At 47.1% G+C, this 18,421-nt stretch overlaps 1 protein-coding gene across 1 annotated transcript in view; it reads left to right on the forward strand.

Annotated features, from left to right (window-relative positions):
- VWA3A (von Willebrand factor A domain containing 3A) overlaps positions 1 to 18,421 on the forward strand; it is a 2,090,411-nt gene that overhangs the window by 1,289,899 nt on the left and 782,091 nt on the right. Inside the window, exons 23-24 of the mRNA XM_069645605.1 lie at positions 11,280 to 11,370; positions 11,526 to 11,636. Coding sequence (XP_069501706.1) covers positions 11,280 to 11,370; positions 11,526 to 11,636 — 202 coding nt within the window. The remainder of the gene's footprint in view (positions 1 to 11,279; positions 11,371 to 11,525; positions 11,637 to 18,421) is intronic.

Raw genomic sequence — 18,421 nt, forward strand, 5'->3', positions numbered from 1 at the left:
TTGAGGAGGGAGACATGGAATACAGGATGGATACGCCAAGAACTAGGAAGTACCAGACGAAAAGCCACCGGGTTAACAACCTGAGAGATCACATACAGGCCGACAAAGCGAGGCAACAATTTCCGGCAACCCACCAGGCGAAGATGACGTGAAGACAACCAGACTCTAGAACCCACCACCAAAGGAGGAGCAGCTAGACGTTTGCCATCCGCACAGGCCTTCATAGAAGCCTTTGCTTCAGTGAGATGGACCACAGTACTAGCATGTACAGCAGACAGATCCCTAAGACATGTCGTGGCCGCAGGATTCGAAGAAACAGAAGCATCAGGGACCGGCAAGACCTTGGGATGTTGGACGTAGAGGGCGTAGAAAGGAGAAAAACCTGTAGCTGAATGAGCCGCGTTTATTGTATGCGAACTTAACAAGCCACAAAACGGCCAACCAGGAGGTCTGGTGTTGCAATATAAGGCAGCGAAGATATTGTTCCATGGATTGATTCGTCCTTTCCGTCTGCCCATCAGTCTCAGGATGATAGGCCGAAGAATACCTGGTATCAATGCCCAACAACTTAGTCAACGACCTCCAAAAACGAGAGGTGAACTGTGATCCTCGATCGGATATAATGACCGAAGGGAGTCCGAATAACATGAACACGTGTTCAAAAAACAAGTCCGCCAATACCGGAGCCGCAGGAATACCTTTACAAGGAACAAAACGAGCCATTTTAGTGAACGTGTCCACCACTACCCAGATCGAGTCAAAACCTTGTGACTTGGGGAGATCGGTAACGAAATCCATAGTCAGTGTATGCCAAGGTCTGGGAGGTACCGGAAGCGGAAGTAGTAACCCAACCGGTCGGCCTCTCCGATGTTTAGCCTGAGCACATACTGCGCACGAATTGACATAACAGTCCACATCGCACTTCATAGAAGGCCACCAACACCAGCGCTTGAGAAGATCTAAAGTGCGCTCCTGACCGGGATGGGCATTGAAAGGAGCGTCATGAGACCACTCAAGGGCCAGATTACGAGTGTCAGGTGTGGGAAGAAACAGGCGTTCATGCACGAAGGGCAAACCATCAGAATACACGGGGTCCCATTCTTGCAACTGTTCGGAATGAACGCTAGTCCAGGATCGGACCGAGTCTAATAATGACAATGAGGGTGTACAGACACAGATTACATGACTCTTTCCGAGAACAGTGTCAGGGAAGGTTGGCAACTCGACCCCACCCGGGGAACGTGACAAGGAGGCTGCTTTACCATGTGAAGTTCCAGGAGGATGCATAATATGAAAATCAAAAGAGGAAAAGAAAAGATGCCACCGAACCTGTCTGCAATTAATGCACTTCAATGAAGCTAGATCCTGTAAATTTCGATGATCTGAGTATACCGTGATTGGATGTTTAGCCCCCAGAAGATGATGGCGCCAAACACGAAAGGCGTCCATGACAGCCAGGAGTTCCTTCTCCGAAACGGTGTAGTGAGTCTCAGTACTGGAGAACTTATGGGAATGGTATGCCACTGGGTGTAATTTGCCTGTTGTAGGACATGATTGAGACAATACCGCACCGAGAGCAAAAGAAGAGGCATCCGCCTCAACTATGAACGGAAGATCAGGATTAGGGTGCTGGAGCACCGGTGCAGTAGTGAAATCGGTTTTCAAAGCCTCAAAAGCCTCCTGATGTTCCTTTTGCCAACGATGGGGTACCTGAGGGCTGGTCAGGGCCGTGAGCGGGGCAACGATTGTGGAAAAGGAGGAAATGAACCGCCTATAAAAGTTGGCGAATCCCAAAAAGGCCTGTAAGGACTTGAGTGTTTGAGGTACTGGCCACTCTAAGACTGCTTTGACCTTGGAATCGTTCATGGATAACGCTCCCGGAGTAATGTGAAATCCCAGAAACTCAACAGACGTTTTATGAAACTGACATTTCTCAGGTTTGGCAAATAAGGAATGTTCTCTGAGACAGGATAGTACTTCTCGGACATGTTTTACATGGTCATTAAGATTACGAGAAAAGATCAAGATGTCATCCAAGTACACTACCATGTATACATCCAAAATATCCCTGAAAATGTCATTCATAAAGCGTTGGAACGTGGCCGGGGCATTACACAGACCGAAGGGCATGACTAGGTATTCATAGAAGCCGTAACGAGTACAGAAAGCAGTTTTCCACTCATCACCCTTGCGAACGCGCACTAGATTGTATGCGCCGCGCAGATCAAGCTTAGTGAAAATAGAAGCATGTGATAAGTGGTCCAGAAGGGGTGTGATTAACGGAATTGGATATCTATCCTTTTTTGTGATGGCATTAAGACGCCGATAATCCACACAAGGACGTAAATCCCCCTCTTTCTTAGGTACAAAAAATATAGGGCTTGCAGCTGGTGAAGTAGAGGGGCGGATATGTCCTAAGCGAAGGGCGTTCTGTACATACTCTTTCAACGCTTGTTCCTCCGAAGGAGATAAAGAATAAATCCTGCCCGAAGGAATAGTGGAATCAGGGATTAATTCGATTGGGCAGTCATATGGTCTATGTGGAGGAAGTACCTCGGAAGAGCCACGATCAAAAACTTATTTGAATGCCTTGTACTCAGACGGAATCCCAGACACCAACCCCCCAACGGTATGAGGATTCACAAGCTCAGAACCATCAGCACTCAGCGTGAGTTGAGCTAAGGCTACCAAGGCCCGAGAAGGGGTATCCATTGTTTGATGGGTCGGGAGACAATAATTCTGACAGGTCTCGGATTCGAAGAGCACAGTGCCTGACTGCCAATTAATCAGCGGGTTGTGTTCCCGTAACCATGGTATCCCTAATATGACACCGAATTGAGGTGTGGTGATTAAGTCAAAACTTAAGGTTTCTGTGTCAATGTCTTGTATAGTCAACAAGAGAGGTGCAGTTTGGTGTCTGACAGGCCCAGAAACTAACGCAGAGCCATCTACGGCTTGAACAGGTTCAGGTCGGGTTTTTACCACTAAAGGTAAATTGAGGGAATGGGCTAACGAAATGTCTATGTAATTTCCAGTAGCACCTGAATCAATGATGATTGTGACTGTATGAAGAAGGCCTGTAGAGGGACATAGAGTAGCGTTTACAGAGACGGGTTGAACACGGGCAAAGGCAAGAGGGATACCCGGAGATGGAGACTGAACACTCGACCTGCTCTCCGGATCTAAGGTCGAGCTGTCCGAAAAACCTGGCTCTTCTTGGGACGTCGAGGACATTCCTTCACATAATGTCCCGTGGTGCCACAATAAAAGCATGCATTATCCACCCTTCTACGTTCCCTCTCGGATGTTGTAATAGGGCTACGTACACCTCCCACTTGCATAGGTTCTTCCGCACTGGGAGCAGGAGTACTGGCAAGTGTAGGATGGGAAGAAACCCCCAACTCGGCTCTACGCTCTGATCGCCGTGCATCTACTTGCAGGGCAAGATCAACTAGTTCCTGATACTGAGTGGGCATAGAAGGGATCACTGCTAAAGCATCTTTCATTATGTTACTCAACCCTCTATAAAAGACAACTGCCCGCTTGCTTTCTGGCCATGATGTTTCAGCAACTAATTGATTGAACCGGGTGATGTATTCTATCAAGGTCCTTCTGCCCTGAGTTAGTTCTAACAACTCCAAATCCCTAGACTGTGCCTTGTGTCGGGTATCAAAAACTCGAGACATTTCTAGAACCAACAGATCAAAGTCATAAAGGACTAGGTTATTATTTTCCAACAGAGGATTAGCCCAAGCGGCAGCTCTCCCGGCTAAATGGGAAAGGGCAAAGGCGGCTTTAGCAGTGGAAGTAGGAAAGGCCAAAGGTCTGCACAAGAAATGCAATTTGCACTGGTTAATGAAGGTCCTGAATTTCTTAGGGTCACCTTGATAACGTTCAGGAGCGGCCAGGGGGAAAGGGGTTGGGAGAATCACCGGAGTTGGGACTGTAGTGTTAGCCAAGGGAGGAGGTGTGGTTGAGGAGCCAGCATCTCCGAACTCAGGGTCTGCAGGAAGGGAATGCTGGACACTCTGTATGGAGTCCAACCTTTGGTGGATCACCGTATTTGCGGCGGCCATATCCGCCCTTAATATTGTAATCGCCTGGACTAAAGCAGCTATGGGCTCTTCCGTGGATCCCTGCATGGTCTAACACGACTACACGGCTTCTCAGTCTGTTCTGACTTGAGTGTCGTGTAGACCGATGAGACCTCCGTCCCCAAGTGACGCACAGGGGAACTAAAAGAAACCCGCTGTGCGACCTTTGAGGCCACAGGTGGGAGATGACTTCCCGGATCCACGGAACCTCTGGAACACCGATGCTGCTGTCAAAAGGAATGAGGTTAAGTACCAGGCAATCACAATACAATTAATCAAACCAAAGGATCTAAAAGGTCTTACCTATCGGGTGTTAGGAAAACCCAGGAAACCTAGTAGAGGTTCGAGACTCAGATGATGCGGCGGTACCTGGAATAGTAGAACCGTATGTAAGCGTGGATGTAGGATCCGCCACCTGTAGGAGTGAAGTCGTGACTTGAATCCCCAGAAGGGAAATGGCGTAGGAGTTCAGTGAGGTACTAAGGGATGATCCAAAGACAAGTCAGGGTATAGTCCAAAATCCGGCAACAGGTAAACAGTTCCAAGCAAAGGTACAAAGGGGTATCCGGAGGAGTCCGAGGTAGAGTTCCGTGATCAAAGGTAACTGTGGAGCAATACGTAACGCCAAACAGAGTCTGAAGACAGCTGAGAAGCAATGAGTGTTCTGTCTCTCAGAACTTTATACTGTGCGCCTCTGGGTCATGTGACGTCTCTGGGCCACGTGACGTCCACCAAGGTCACGTGAGGAACGCCACTCTGGATCACGTGATCGACGTGGAGACGTAACACCGCCCCTTCTGCTATAGGTTCTCCAAGGCAATTGCCAATGCAGAAAGGGTTGCAATCGAGCCCGTACACCATAGCTGGTACGGAGTTTTCGGTCCTTTGGTTTCACCGAATCACTTGAGCCTCGAACCGTGGGAGGAGATGTTGGGGAAATGTGAGCAGTGTTCTGGTGTGTAGCGGACTGGTGTGTAGTGGACTGGTGTGCAGAGGATCGCCTAACAGCAGGGACGATTGGGGAATGCAGACTATGGGGGTACATATATATGCTGTAGAGCAAGATGTCATTGTGCATTGTGTATTGAATTGCGGGATTCAGCCACTTCTCCCAAAGGGGCAGGGGGAGCCTTTCCCTGTGAGGCGCGGGAGGTGAGCCCGCTATGCAATACCCTCCCTAAGTATAGAGGAAAATGCGCCCTCACAGTGGCAGGGACTACCCCCTTGAGGACAAGGACTTCTGTTTCAAAGAGGAACTCCCTAAATTACTCATCCACACCCAACCTCCAACAGCTTCCATCCAAAGAACTCATGAAGAACCAATGAATGTATGTTACTGTGGTGCAGAAACATTACATTCATGTGAGAAAGGAAATGAGTACAATCATGTAAAGAATAATATTGTCTGAGGTCTGGTAACAGAAAGAAAGGACTTGAGTGCTCTGCCGGGGAAGACCCAGCTAAGCATCATAAAAGGAGGAGGAGAAATACTGTTAGAGGAGGAAGATCAGGAGATTCAAATCAGTTGTATGTGGAATGCTGAACTAAACCAGGAAGCGAAGATTGCAAACAAGGAAACAAGCTGGACAATGAAGGCAGTGCGAGGAAAGCGTGCAGGCAGAAGAGCCGAGGGAAGGAAACCTCAGACCGTCTAACGAGCTGTCAGGTGGTCCTGACAGAGAGTCCATGGGCTGTTCGGTCCAAGAATGGCACCAAGACCACAGACCTGTTCCCGACACAGAGCGGATGCAGAGAACGAGAGAGAGAAGTTGAGAGGCAAGAAGCCAACCTGTTGAACAGAAGGAAGCAAGGCCATCCTGATTGCAGGCCCGGTCACGCTACCCCAAGTCAGCGAAGTAACGCACAAGGTGAGGGATAACAAACATAATAATCATGCTCCTCCCAGTGAGGAATGCAACCCAATATTCCCTAAGGAGAGTGGGAAGTTATATGGGGACATTGATAAGAAAAAAAGAATAGTGGAGAATGAAGAGAATCATTACTGGTACCCTTATACTCGTCCCACTAATACTAAAGAGACGGAAAGAAGCAAGAATCATTACTGTACCCTCCTACTTGTCTAAGTGTTACTAAAGAGGTAAAGAGAAGTGAGAATCATTACTGGTATCCTCATACTCAGCCCAGCAAATCTAAAGACGTATAAACAGAAGAGAATCATTACTGGAACATTCATACTCGTCCCAGTAAAACCACAGAAGTGAATACCAGAGAGCACCATTTTGGGAATGTTTATACTAGTCTAAGTGACTATCAAGAGAAAGAGAGAAGCAAGAGTTTATTTGAGAATCCTTGTGACTGGCTCAGCCAGGAGAAACAGTGGACATTGTCTATAGAAGAAGCACCAAGTTTACTAAATAAAGAGCAAGCAAAGAATAGGAGAAGAAAGCAAGGTGTCAAGGGCACAAGAGAGAATCTGAAGAGCCCTATAGCTGAGCTGTATGAAATGGTCAAAATAGTTGCCAGGAATTATCTACGATTAAGTTACTAAAGTGACTGCTGAAAAGCAGACCATTGGAAAAGGAAGTCATTCTCATTTGCTTAAGTTGTTTTGAGAGTGGTATGGACAGAATAGTTTAGCTTTGGACAGAGGACAGAGCTCCCTTTTGGACTCAACAACTGACGAGCACCCTAGTTCAAATTCCTGGATACAAGATGTACTGTGAAATGAAAGTAAAGGGGCATATTATGTCATTCGTGGTGGTTGCATTCATCTAGCAGCCTGGATTTCACATTGCCATTATAAATATTAGACCTAGGATGGCCCTTTCGAATGGATTGTGTCCTCCCACATATTCCTCATCTTTGATATACATCCGATATCCTGCTTGCAGCTCAAAAACCTTTCACAGCAGAGGGTGCTGTGTGCCGTTGTCACTGACCTTGTATCCCTCGCCGGCCGCCATCCGTCAGTATGACTTTCGGCATCATTATAAATGACATGTACCGCGCCCGTTGCCTTAGTTTAGTTTTTCCACCTAGCTGTTCGAAATGGTACACTAGCCTCAGGGATCTATCTAACTATGCACTTTGAATTACTTGATGTCTACCCTGAAAACCAGATTTAAAAGATGTACCGATTGCGTTTCCAAGATGTCGATAATGGGTCTGCATCGAGTATGTCTTTGGTGTTTGGGAATGGACCAGAAAGTCAATGACTGTTGCTCCTGTCAATCGATGACAGTGAAGGCCTTCAAAAAGAGGAAGGGGGAAACTCGTCCTGGGCACGTCTTCCCCCAAGTCCCTTTCAACCACTTTATCACAGATAAGTTCTTCTGTGGACAAGAGTTTGTGAGAGGTTTCTCTTCGCCAGGCCAAGAAACGCAGCAAGCATGCAATGTGTTCCAGGTTGAGATCTCGTCACTCTTTTTCTTTCTACTTTAGAAAATCCAGTAAGAGACATCATCGGTCTTAGTCGACCTCTTCGGATTCCTCGCCCGAGGGAAAACAGAAAAGCTTTCCTAAGAAAACAGCTTCTAAAGCAGAGTTGGAAGATTTCCAACTGTAAATGTTGAAGGTATTTGCAAAGGCTGTAACGCCGGCGTCTTTGAAAAGTAAAAAAGTATTCCAACCCCATTGTGCCGCGTCAGGACGACAGGGCGTCGACAAAAACCTTTGTTTGCGCATCCCCAGGGAACAGGAAAGAAGGGTATCGAAGGTCCCTCGAGCACCACTTGTTGACTTGACACCTCGAGAGAAAAAGATTCAGACTTCATCTAAAACATCGAAGGTGTTCACGTCAAGCCCCTTGTCGAAGCATTCAACATCCTCATGGCGCCCGTCTAAGGTTTACAAACCACAGACAAAAAAAGACTTCTTTAGCTCTATGAGCGCAATTTATGAGGAGAAAGAGGAGGCGGAAAGCCCAGTATTAGGATCTGGTCTGGATTATGACACACCTGGTGTCCCAGAAGACCTCATCTCAGGTGAAACTAGGATGAGGCACCCGGTAGACACACATAAAATGCTAGAGCGCTGGACACTTCTCCAGAGGTGGGGTTCAGTACACCTGAGGGATCTGAGCATGCAGATGCATCATGCAGCTGAGTAATGTTCAAAGTCATTGAATATCTTGGCTGGGGTAGAGCTGCAGTGGAATTTGAGTAGGATGATTTAACTGACATCCTGGATAAGTGTCCTGCAAAGGATCCCGTCCTTCCTTTCCACTATGCAGTTCGAAACAGTCATGGGAAATTAGAAAAAATACAGACTCTACCCCGGCAGTGAATAAAGACCTCCCCAAGTAATCCAGGCCATCTTTTATGGATCCCGAGTTTCTTTCCAGACCTCCGAGCCCGGAAAGATTAGTAGCACAAGTAACCACCTCTACCTCCAAAGGTGTGGCGTACCCTATTATCCCACTGGACAGTGTAAGGGAAGCATGGTATCAAAAGCAGGACAGGCACAAAACATCAGTTTTGAAAACCTTTATTGTTTTTGAAAAAAGGGTTGGAAGAATGCCTATCTTGCCCTACATTTAGGATGGGCGCACGCTCAACCATCAAATTAATAAATAAAACAGTCCTAGTGGAGTCTGTCAAAACAAGATGGCCTATGCTAACAAAACCGGTGTCCAGTCAAATGGTCGAAAATAAAAGATCGAATGACCATTTGTTCGACAATCAAATGGTCGAAAAGAAAGGTCCATTTTTTATTTATTTATTTATATATATATTTTTAGTTTTGGTTGGTTAAAAATATTTTTAATAAAGAAAACGGGCGGTTGGGGGGGAACCCCCCCATTTAAAAAAAAAAAAATAAATCGACCATTTTTTTCGACCATTTGACTGTCGATCAAATGGCATTCGATCCTTTGGTTTTCGACCAAATGACTGGTAACCAACAAAACCCAATGCCAGCCCTTATTGTAATGTAACAAAATGTGTGTGGCAAAAATGTGTATGCAAAAGGAATAATGTGTAAAACTATAAAGAATCAATGTGGCTGAGTCAGATCTCCTCCCCATGTTGAACAGCACGGGGAAAGACAACCCCCGTAGACAGGATGACGCACTTCAAAATTACAGGCAGTTCAAAACATGGATCGAAGCCCGCCCATCCTTCCATGCTAAAGTCTTTCTTTCCAGCTTCAATATATAGTTCAACAAAAGGTTCAAACGGATCTCCCTCAGTCGGGCTCAGACTGTTTCAAAACACAAAGTTCCAGTAGGTCTCCCTCTATCGGGCTCAGACCTCAAATCAAAATTCACCTAAGTGCACCTCTGTCGGGCACAGACCTCTTCAAACAATGTTCAACAAACTTGCAAGGGGGCTCCCTTCCCCAAGCTTATTACACTTCGGGTTTCCCTCTGTCAGGCTTAGACCGTTTTGGTGGAATGTGCGAGGCTTGCTTTACAGACCTCCGCAGGACCACTTCAACTAACAGTTAATTCGTTGAGTGGGCTACTTCCTTTCACCGGACCACTGTGTTACTCCGTATCACTGATTTCACAGCAATATTTTTACTTCAAAGTTCGTTCACAGGTCTGCCACTTCAATCTATAACACACACCAGTCTCTCAGGTTGCTTGCCAACTCACCAGTGTTTCTTTCTTGGATTTTTCCAAGGGTCTCCCTCAGTCGAGCTTGGACCCTCTCCAAAGGTCACAGATGGGTCTCCCTCAGTCGGGCTCGGCCTCCCTCCAAAGGTCACAGATGGATCTCCCTCAGCTAGCCTTTCTGGTACTTTACCAGTCTCCTTGTCTCCTGACATCTTTCCTATAAGTATGGGGTCTGGATAGCTACAAGAATTCGGGCATTTTAAATGGATTGCGTTTTTAAAGATGCCCACCGCTGAGCTTCCTCTTTGAACGGTTTGGTCCTCTGTGGGAATAGCTAACCCACCCCAGAACTGGCCACTTCAACTAGCCCCAGCTCTTTAGCTAGCCTAGAACCATCAGACAAGCGTCTATCCTTCTTTAAACAAAGTGTATTAACACATCCCTGCGTTGAATCAATATGAGGGAATATGTATAGAACCAATGTGTGCGCTTCTCGCAATTCTGCATTTCTATGTGTCAACGCTGTTTATCTTGCCTTCTGTTTTATATATAAAGGTTTAAATATGATGTAATATTTACCTCACAAACAGTACTAACACACCATTGATTTAAACATTGCACTGTGATTAAGTACTGTTAAAAGCGTTACAGTATCTATACTCTGACCATTTAATGAAACGGGAATATGATAGTTGTAAGCCCAGCCAAAGTACTGGATCTGCTAAATAAAAGCAGCTTTGTTTTGAGCATAAAACGGATGTCTCAAGTTATGTGCATGGACTAGAATCCAGAGTAAAACGACCCTACTATGGGGTACCTAGCTTACTTTTGAAGCACTAATACACAATGATAATTGATACAGCACAGTAGACACTCAAATTGGATAATAGTGTCAACTAATTGATATGAGGTTGGAGCCCCCCCTTTTTATTTGGGATCTGGTCATTTTTTCGAATGCATTTTTTCGAAATGCAATTATCTCAAATAGTTTGTCGAATTTTTTTTTTTCTCGAATGTATTATTTCTTTATTTAATGTTTTTTTGGGTTTTGTAAGAAATGCGCATTTTTTTTTCGACAAAATGGTGTTGAGAAAATGGCATTCGAAAAAATCACTATAAACCTTTTTGTTTTCCACTGAGCTTCCTCTTTGTGGCATGCCACTATTTCCACTTGCCACTGATTCCGCCGGCGGAATTACCACTCAGTAATTCTTCCAATTATCCCGCAGTAACTGTAATTTCACTGGAAATTGTCAGATTTACTGTTCACAGTTACCGTCAATGGTTTGTGCATGCCCCCTACAGCTTGTAATATGGTAGTAATTCCGCCGGACACCGCACAGTAATTCCATCCTGTGGAATTACCACTGAATTAACCACACAACTTGTGATGAGAGCCTTTGTGTTGCGCATGACCACTTGACATCAGCTCCTTTAATGTTAATGAGGGACATATTTTGGTTATTGCTTTATGGACATAGAGACTTAAATGTCACCCATATCAAATAAGACCTTTCATACTTTCATAACTCCTCTTTTTTTGCAATTGGAGTTATTTAAACTGGGTTGGAAAAGTTGAGATGGTTGGGTTGCAAAATGATGAAAAGTGAAGTGTATTCTGTAGGTAACATACATTTGCAATGAAATTATGCCATCTCCTTTTTCAGAATTTTATGGAAGACTCAGAAGGTGAGAAACCCCTTCCAATGAAAGCCCTGATGTGGCGTCCAAATAGTACCAAGGCAGTAATTCCACAAGGTGGGTTTGGAATAGGTTTCACTTATTTGTTTACTGTTTGTGCACAGCTAGACTGTACCTTTGACGGATGGAACCCTGTAACAAATCACCATTGCAGAAAACTCTGAAAATGCAGTGTATTTATTCACATTGTTGAAAATGTATATTTTTTGCAGCCCAACCAATAAAAGAATGTGTTCATAACGACAAGGAGAAGAGTGTTAAACAGAAGAAAGAGTCAAAAACCTCCCTTTCAGTATTTTATACTGAAGAAGGCAAGAATGTTGGTAAGTGAACCTAATATAGACTCTCATTGCTGAAATGTGCCTTAGTTCAGAGGAATAACATAAAATAGCATTTCTATAAAGAAAAGATTGCCAACTAAATACAAACTGTACTCGAGCATTAAGAATACATTCTCCAGCATGGGTTCTGGCATGGATTCACATGATCAGGAATATTCCCCATCGTCGGGCTGGGAATCCTCTGTGGAAGAAAAAAACAGTTTAGCTTGAAAACTGTATTTCTCCTCTCACTGTCCTCTGGGTCATACTACCCCCATCCAATGACTCTACTCTCCTTTCACGCCAAAGCCGAGGGACATGTCTTTGGACATTCTGACCACGCTGCTCACGCTTGTTTCAGAAATTCAACAAAGAGTCACTCACACACCGACCCCTACTCCATCTAGGAGTCCCCCAAATCCCCCTTACCTGGAGTCTCCCCGGCGCAAGTCAAAGAAGGACCCAGCTGGACCAAGGCATCAACCAATACCTCCACCACCGCCTCCTCCTCGGGATTTGACTCCAACTGGGGATCCAGCACCACAACGGATACGGCGACTACAGCGACGGACACCAATGTAGTTGATGTCTTCGTACCAGATGAGGCGCAGCCAGTGGGCGCAGATGAACCACACAGTTCCTCTCCAACGGATCAGGTGGGCTCATTTCACGCTATGATGTCCAGGGCCTCAGAACCTTTTCAACTGGTGCCTGAAGAGACTAAAAAGGATGGTATAATTTACCAACCACCTGAGTCCAGACAGAAGACGATCATGTCCTTTCCCTTGCTGGACAATATCTGGGATGAGGGCTTGGCCATAATGAATACTCCGAGCACTGCTCCACCCAAGCGCGATAGGCTTGAGAAGAAATAGAGAGTTACGAACTCGGCTCCCAAGTGCCTGAGGTCTCATCCTTCACCTGACTCTGTGTTCTCAGCCGCAGCCAGGAAACGCCCAGCAAACCTGTCGTCCTCGTCCATGGTGCTCCCGGACCAGGAGGGGAAGAAGCTGGACGCGATTGGAAAAAGGATAATCTATACTGCTGCCAGCACCATTAAGGCACCGTTAAGGCAGCTAATGCCCTGGCCATTTGGTCCCGCTATGATCGGGAACTGTAGTATTAGTTGGGCCCTATTTTGGGCTTCTTACCGGAAGCCAAGAAGGCAGAAGCTCTGATGCTGTTCCAGGAAGGGCAAGTGTCCTCGGATAATGCCATTACAGTGGTGGTGGACAACACGGACACAGAGTTCTGTCAAATGGACAACAGGGTGTCTCTTCGTCGGCAGGGATTGCTCAAAGCCACCAACTTCAGACTGGATGTTCAGTCGAAAGTGTTGGACATGCCAATCGATGGAGTTCTCTCCGTCGATTGTTCTCTCCTCTTTCACAAGAACGTCAATGAGTCTCTGCAAATTATCAAGACGGACACGGAGACAGCACGTTTGCTCGGTACCCTACAGCAACGTCGGTCGTCGTCTTTTCACTCCTTGAGAGGAAAGTCTGGCATGTCCTCCAAGGGCACCTCTAAACAGCAGCCTTCCCGCTCCATGAAGCAAGAGGCCTACAGAGGTCGCTCACAGGCTTGGGGTAGCGGAGGACAGCAGAGGCACCGCCCGCAGGGCCCCGACCCCGAAACAGGCCTGAACTGGCCATGTACTCGGGCCCCCAGTGAGAGACCGGCTATCAAGATTCATCAGCGCGTGGAAGACCACAATCACCGACAGATGGGTGCTGGACGCTCTCGAACAGGGGCACACCTTGGAGTTCCAACGCTGGTGTCCTCGTATTCCCCCAGTGGCTTGACAGGAACAGATGGCGCAGCTGCTGCAGGAGGTCCACGCCATGTTGAAAAAGGGGGCAATAGAGCCCGTCCACCAGCACCTCCAGGGCTCCCGAGTCTACTCCAGATACTTTCTGGCGCGAAAGAAGTCAGGAGGGTGGATATCCTTGACCTGAGACGCCTCAACAAGTACTTGAAGTCCCAGAGATTCAGGATGGTCACTTTGCAGTACGTGCTCGGCCAACTGGAGGAAAGCGATTTCCTGGCATTGCTGGTTCTGGAGGATGCCTACTTCCTCGTCCCCATTCACAGGAATCACAGCAAGTTGCTGCGGTTCATGGTCCAGGGACGACACTATCAGTTCAAGGCGCTCCACTCGGCCCAAGGGTCTTTACAAAGTGCTTGGCTCCGGTGGCGGCACATCTTCATCTCAAAGGCATCCATGTCTAACCTTATCTGGACGATTGGCTTGTCCGATCCCGCTCCCACGCACTGGCGAGCAAGCACATGAAGTCTGCTGACAGATCTGGGATTTTCCCTAAATTATTCCAAGTTGTCATATCCCGCTCCCCTTCATGGTCCTTGTAGCGCAGATGGATAAGAATGCACATAAGAAGCACACGCACCCTTCCCAAAATGGATTCAAGTTGTTACACTGTGCTAAACATACTTCAGCGCTCAAGTGAATTTCAAGATGGCCGCTAACCAAATCATGATTAATTAGTTATTCCGATTATATATGGACTGCAGACTTCAGCCTGGCGCGTTGCTACTTTCTAGTTATACGCCTCCACGTAAGTATAGCCAGCTACGACAGCATTTGCCTTGTTTCATACTCTGCTCCTTCCCTTCCCGTCTTTGTTCGTCTCCCTTTACCTTTTTCTTTTTTTATTCATACCATTCTCCCTTTTCCGACACTCCTGGATCTTTTCATCTAACTCTTACGCAAGTCATTCCTCATCTCCCGGATACCACCAGTACTGAACGCTCTGTGTTCACTTTTTTCCGTTTGCCTACTTAAGAGCCTCCGGCAGCCATACAAACTTTTATATTGCTCCAAATCTTTCATATCGCTTCTACTGAGATTACCTACGCAACAAAGCACCGCAGCAGGCTACCTTACACATTGGCATTTGACAGATAAAAAACATCCAAAAAATAAACATCACCCTGCCATAGAACAACAAATCCAGCAGCTGCTTGCTGGAATGCAGAATCTCACTATTGAAGTTCAAGGTCTAAAGGGTGAGAATACTGTCTTGAGATAACTAGTTACACATGCCCCTGTGGATATACCCCCAGACACCCTTCCAGGGGGTAAATTTGAGGGAAACCCAAGAAAACTGAAAGAATTCCTAGAATCGTGCATGGTTCAGTTTTCCCTCAAGCCTGCATATTTTCCAACTGATAGATCCAAGGTTGGGCACATGATATTGAATCTTATTTTTCATCCCTTGACTGACCTTCAATCAGGTGAGCATATATTGCAGGGTGTTTTGCACATCTTGCACTGTTATTTACAGAACAGGCTACCTTACACATTGGCATTTGACAAAAGTACTGCTTGGAGCCATCGCAGAACGCTCTGTTTCTGGGAGCCTGACTCAACACAGTAACTTGTCTGGCTTCTCCCTCGGAAGAGAGGGTGATGGCCATCCTAGGGAAGGTGCAGCGCCTGTCATCGTCATGGTCGGCTACGGTGCGAGCCGTCAAGTCACTGCTGGGCATGACGTCCTCCTGCATCAACCTCGTCCGCCTTTGCAGACTACAGATGAGGCCTCTCCAGTAGTTTGTGGATGCAAGTCTTAGCATCTGGGATGGACAAGATCGCCCTCAATGAGGAGTTCCGACAGGCTAGACACTGGGGGGGCATGCGTCCTCATCTCACGCAAGAGGCTCATTCCAAGTCCCACCTTACCAGGAGACGGTCACCACAGGTGCTTCTCTGGGTGGTTGGGGAGCCTACACCGGATAGTTGCATGCCAGCGGCCTCTGGTTGCCAGAAGAAAAAGACCCTTCAAATCAATGTCCTGGAGCTTCGAGCCGTCTTCTGGGCCCTCAAGTTATTCCTGCCGTCGCTGATGGGCAAGGTGGTGAGGGTCTTCACAGACAACACCACCACCATGTTCTTTATCCAGAAACAGGGACGGGACACACTCTCCGGCTCTCTCCAGGGAGGCACAGAATCTGTCTCACTGGGCAATTCGTCGGGGCATGTTTTTCATCCATTTTCACCCAGCGGACATTAAGGAAACATTCTCCGGCCTGCTCAGCAGGGATCCAAGTGTTTGCTGCAGGTGGGAGCTTCGCCAGGACCAAGTGGAACTTCTATTCCACAAATGGGGTCAACCCCAGATCAACCTCTTTGCAACGGCAATGAACTCCAAGTGTCAGAGATTCTACAGCAGGTTCCTGCAGCTGAGGAGCATGGGGAATGCTTTCTCGTTCTTGTGGGAGGGACCTTTCCTGTACACTTTTCCTCCATTCCCTCTCCTGCTATGAGTGATCAGCACACTCTGACAGTGTCACTGCAGAATGATACTCATTGCTCCAGCATGGCTGCAACAAATCTCGAATCCAGACCTGCTACGCCTGTCGGTGACCCCGTCCATCAGGCTTCCACTACTTCCCTATTCTCTTGCCAGAGAAGGAGGAATGTTTCTACCTCACGACCCGGAGACGCTGAACCTCAGGGCCTGGCTACTGCAGCCCTAGAATTTGGACATTATTTTTTAATAGCGGGATGTAAGGACATCCTGTCCAAGGCCACAGCCCCTTCAACATTGATGTGGAACATCCGTAAGTGGAAGCGTTTTTACGTGTGGTGCTGGGCTCAGAAGATTACTCCTCTGTGTATCACAGCACCGCAGCTCCTGCCATACCTGCTTTCCTTGACCATGGCTGCACTGGCTTGCGCCTCTATCAAGGTACACCTGGCCGCCATACCCTGTTACACTAGGATGCCAGGTAGACTTTCCCTGTCGTCACACAGGCTCGTGAAGGAGTTCCTGCAGGGCCTCTTCGGCACTTTTCCGCCTGTGAAGGCTCCTGCCCAGCTTGGTAACTTAATGTGGTCTTGACTAAGCTCATAGGGATGCCCCTTTGAGCTGATGCACCGAGCCCCGCTCAAGTTTCTCTCGTGGAAGATGACGTTCCTCGTGGTGATCACCTCAGCCAGGCGGGTCACGGAGATCCAGGCACTGTCCAGCAGACAGCCATACTTATCCTTCCACGCTACGAGGGTGGTACTGTGCACTCACCCCACCTTTATGCCCAAGGTGCCGTCGGAGTTCCACCTCAACAAGCCTTTGGTGGTGTTTGTGCCTTGAGGTTTTACGTGGCATGCATGAAGAGTTTTCGGAAGACTTGTCATTTTTGGACCTGCGAATCACGGGAAGGCCTTGTCGAAGGCTTCCATCTCCAGGTGGCTCTCCTGCTGCATCATGCACTGTCATCGGCTGGCTAACAGACCTATTCCATGCCGGTCGAGAGCCCGTTCTATTGCGTCGACCGGGATTCCAGGGAGCTGTCCTGGGTCACCAAGCGGTGGTACAGGAACCTTCATGAGGTTCTACTGCGTCGACTGGGATTCCAGAGAGGAGTCCTGGGTCGGCCAAGCAGGCTACGCAACCTGCTCACTTGAGGTGAGTCTGTTTAGAGGAGAAATGCCTAAAACAGTGTTTTCTTTTACTGAGGATTCCCATCCTGATGACCGGGAACATTCACGAGCATGTGAATCCATGTCAGGCCCCTGCAGGGAGAACAAGAGTTACAGGTAAGTAACTTAAACCATATATACGCCTTCTGTTCTTGGCTCTTGTTGACGCTACAGTGTGACCTTTTTCCTGGTTCGACCGTGGGTTCAATCCCTACTAATCGGGGTTTCCCTTTTCCCCCCATGCCTTTGGCAACATGTGTACACTCATTCCTTCCTGTCTTCCCTAACTATAACCTTTAGCACCCTGATTCCTCCCGTTTCCCAATCTGCTCCAGATGATACTAGTCTCCTTCCAACGCCTATTCCCCTCCTGCCACTTCATGTCCTCTCCCTTCAACCACATTCAGTTGTTTTATCCCCCCCTCTTGTCTCCAGTCTCCTCTTCTCTTTCCTCTCTATCCCTAACTTCCTTCTTTGACTTGCTCCTGAATCAACAACTCACTCCTGTAAGGAAGGCATGATATCAATAGTAAGACAGACACAAGTGACCACAGTTCAAGGATGTTTATTGAATTTTCACAATGGTGTGATAAACGCCTATCTAAGCCTAAATCTACAGATGGGAGCAAGCTACGACCATCAAATAATAATAATGCTGTCCTAGTGGAGTCTTGACAAAATAAAAGGGGCTATACTAAAAACAGTCTATTGCCAATCCTTACCGTTTTTTACAAATACTGTGGGGTAGTGTTCATGGAAAAGAAGTATTCAAAAAGTTATGTCAGGATGTTCGGCCCATTGGGACATTTTCAGCACGGGGCAAGGCGGTTCACTCAAGCAAAGCACACACACTCTGGCTTCTCTGGCATGAGGAGACAGTTCCATTAACAGCATCAAGGCCTTCTGTGTCCAAGTCTCTTTACTTCTTAAAAGGCTCTTGATTCAGAGAGCCTGATGTACAAAAACAAGACAGTTATTTTCTTCATACAAGTATTCAATTCAGTGATTCACCCTGGATCCCCCTCAGCCGGGCTCAGAACCCTTTTGTATCACGATCATTACTGTGGATCACTCTCTTCCGGGCTCAGATTCCCCTTTTTACAATGTTTAGAGAATATTCTTTCTCAGTTGACTCCCGGATCTCCTTCAGCCGTGCTCAGATCCTTCCTCTTACACAATTAGTCTCCCTCAGCCGGGCTCAGACCAATTGCAGTTCGCAGTCTACTATCTAAGAATTTCAAATATGCACAGGGGATAGCTTGACCCATTGCAGGACCACTTCAATCTCAAAATTCCCTTTTCAACAGTTAGCATCAGTTGGATACCTAACAGAGATTTTCGAATGAGC

Source organism: Ambystoma mexicanum, chromosome 2p, assembly GCF_040938575.1.
Source record: "Ambystoma mexicanum isolate Mex_15411 chromosome 2p, UKY_AmexF1_1, whole genome shotgun sequence".
In the NCBI taxonomy this organism is placed as follows: domain Eukaryota; kingdom Metazoa; phylum Chordata; class Amphibia; order Caudata; family Ambystomatidae; genus Ambystoma; species Ambystoma mexicanum.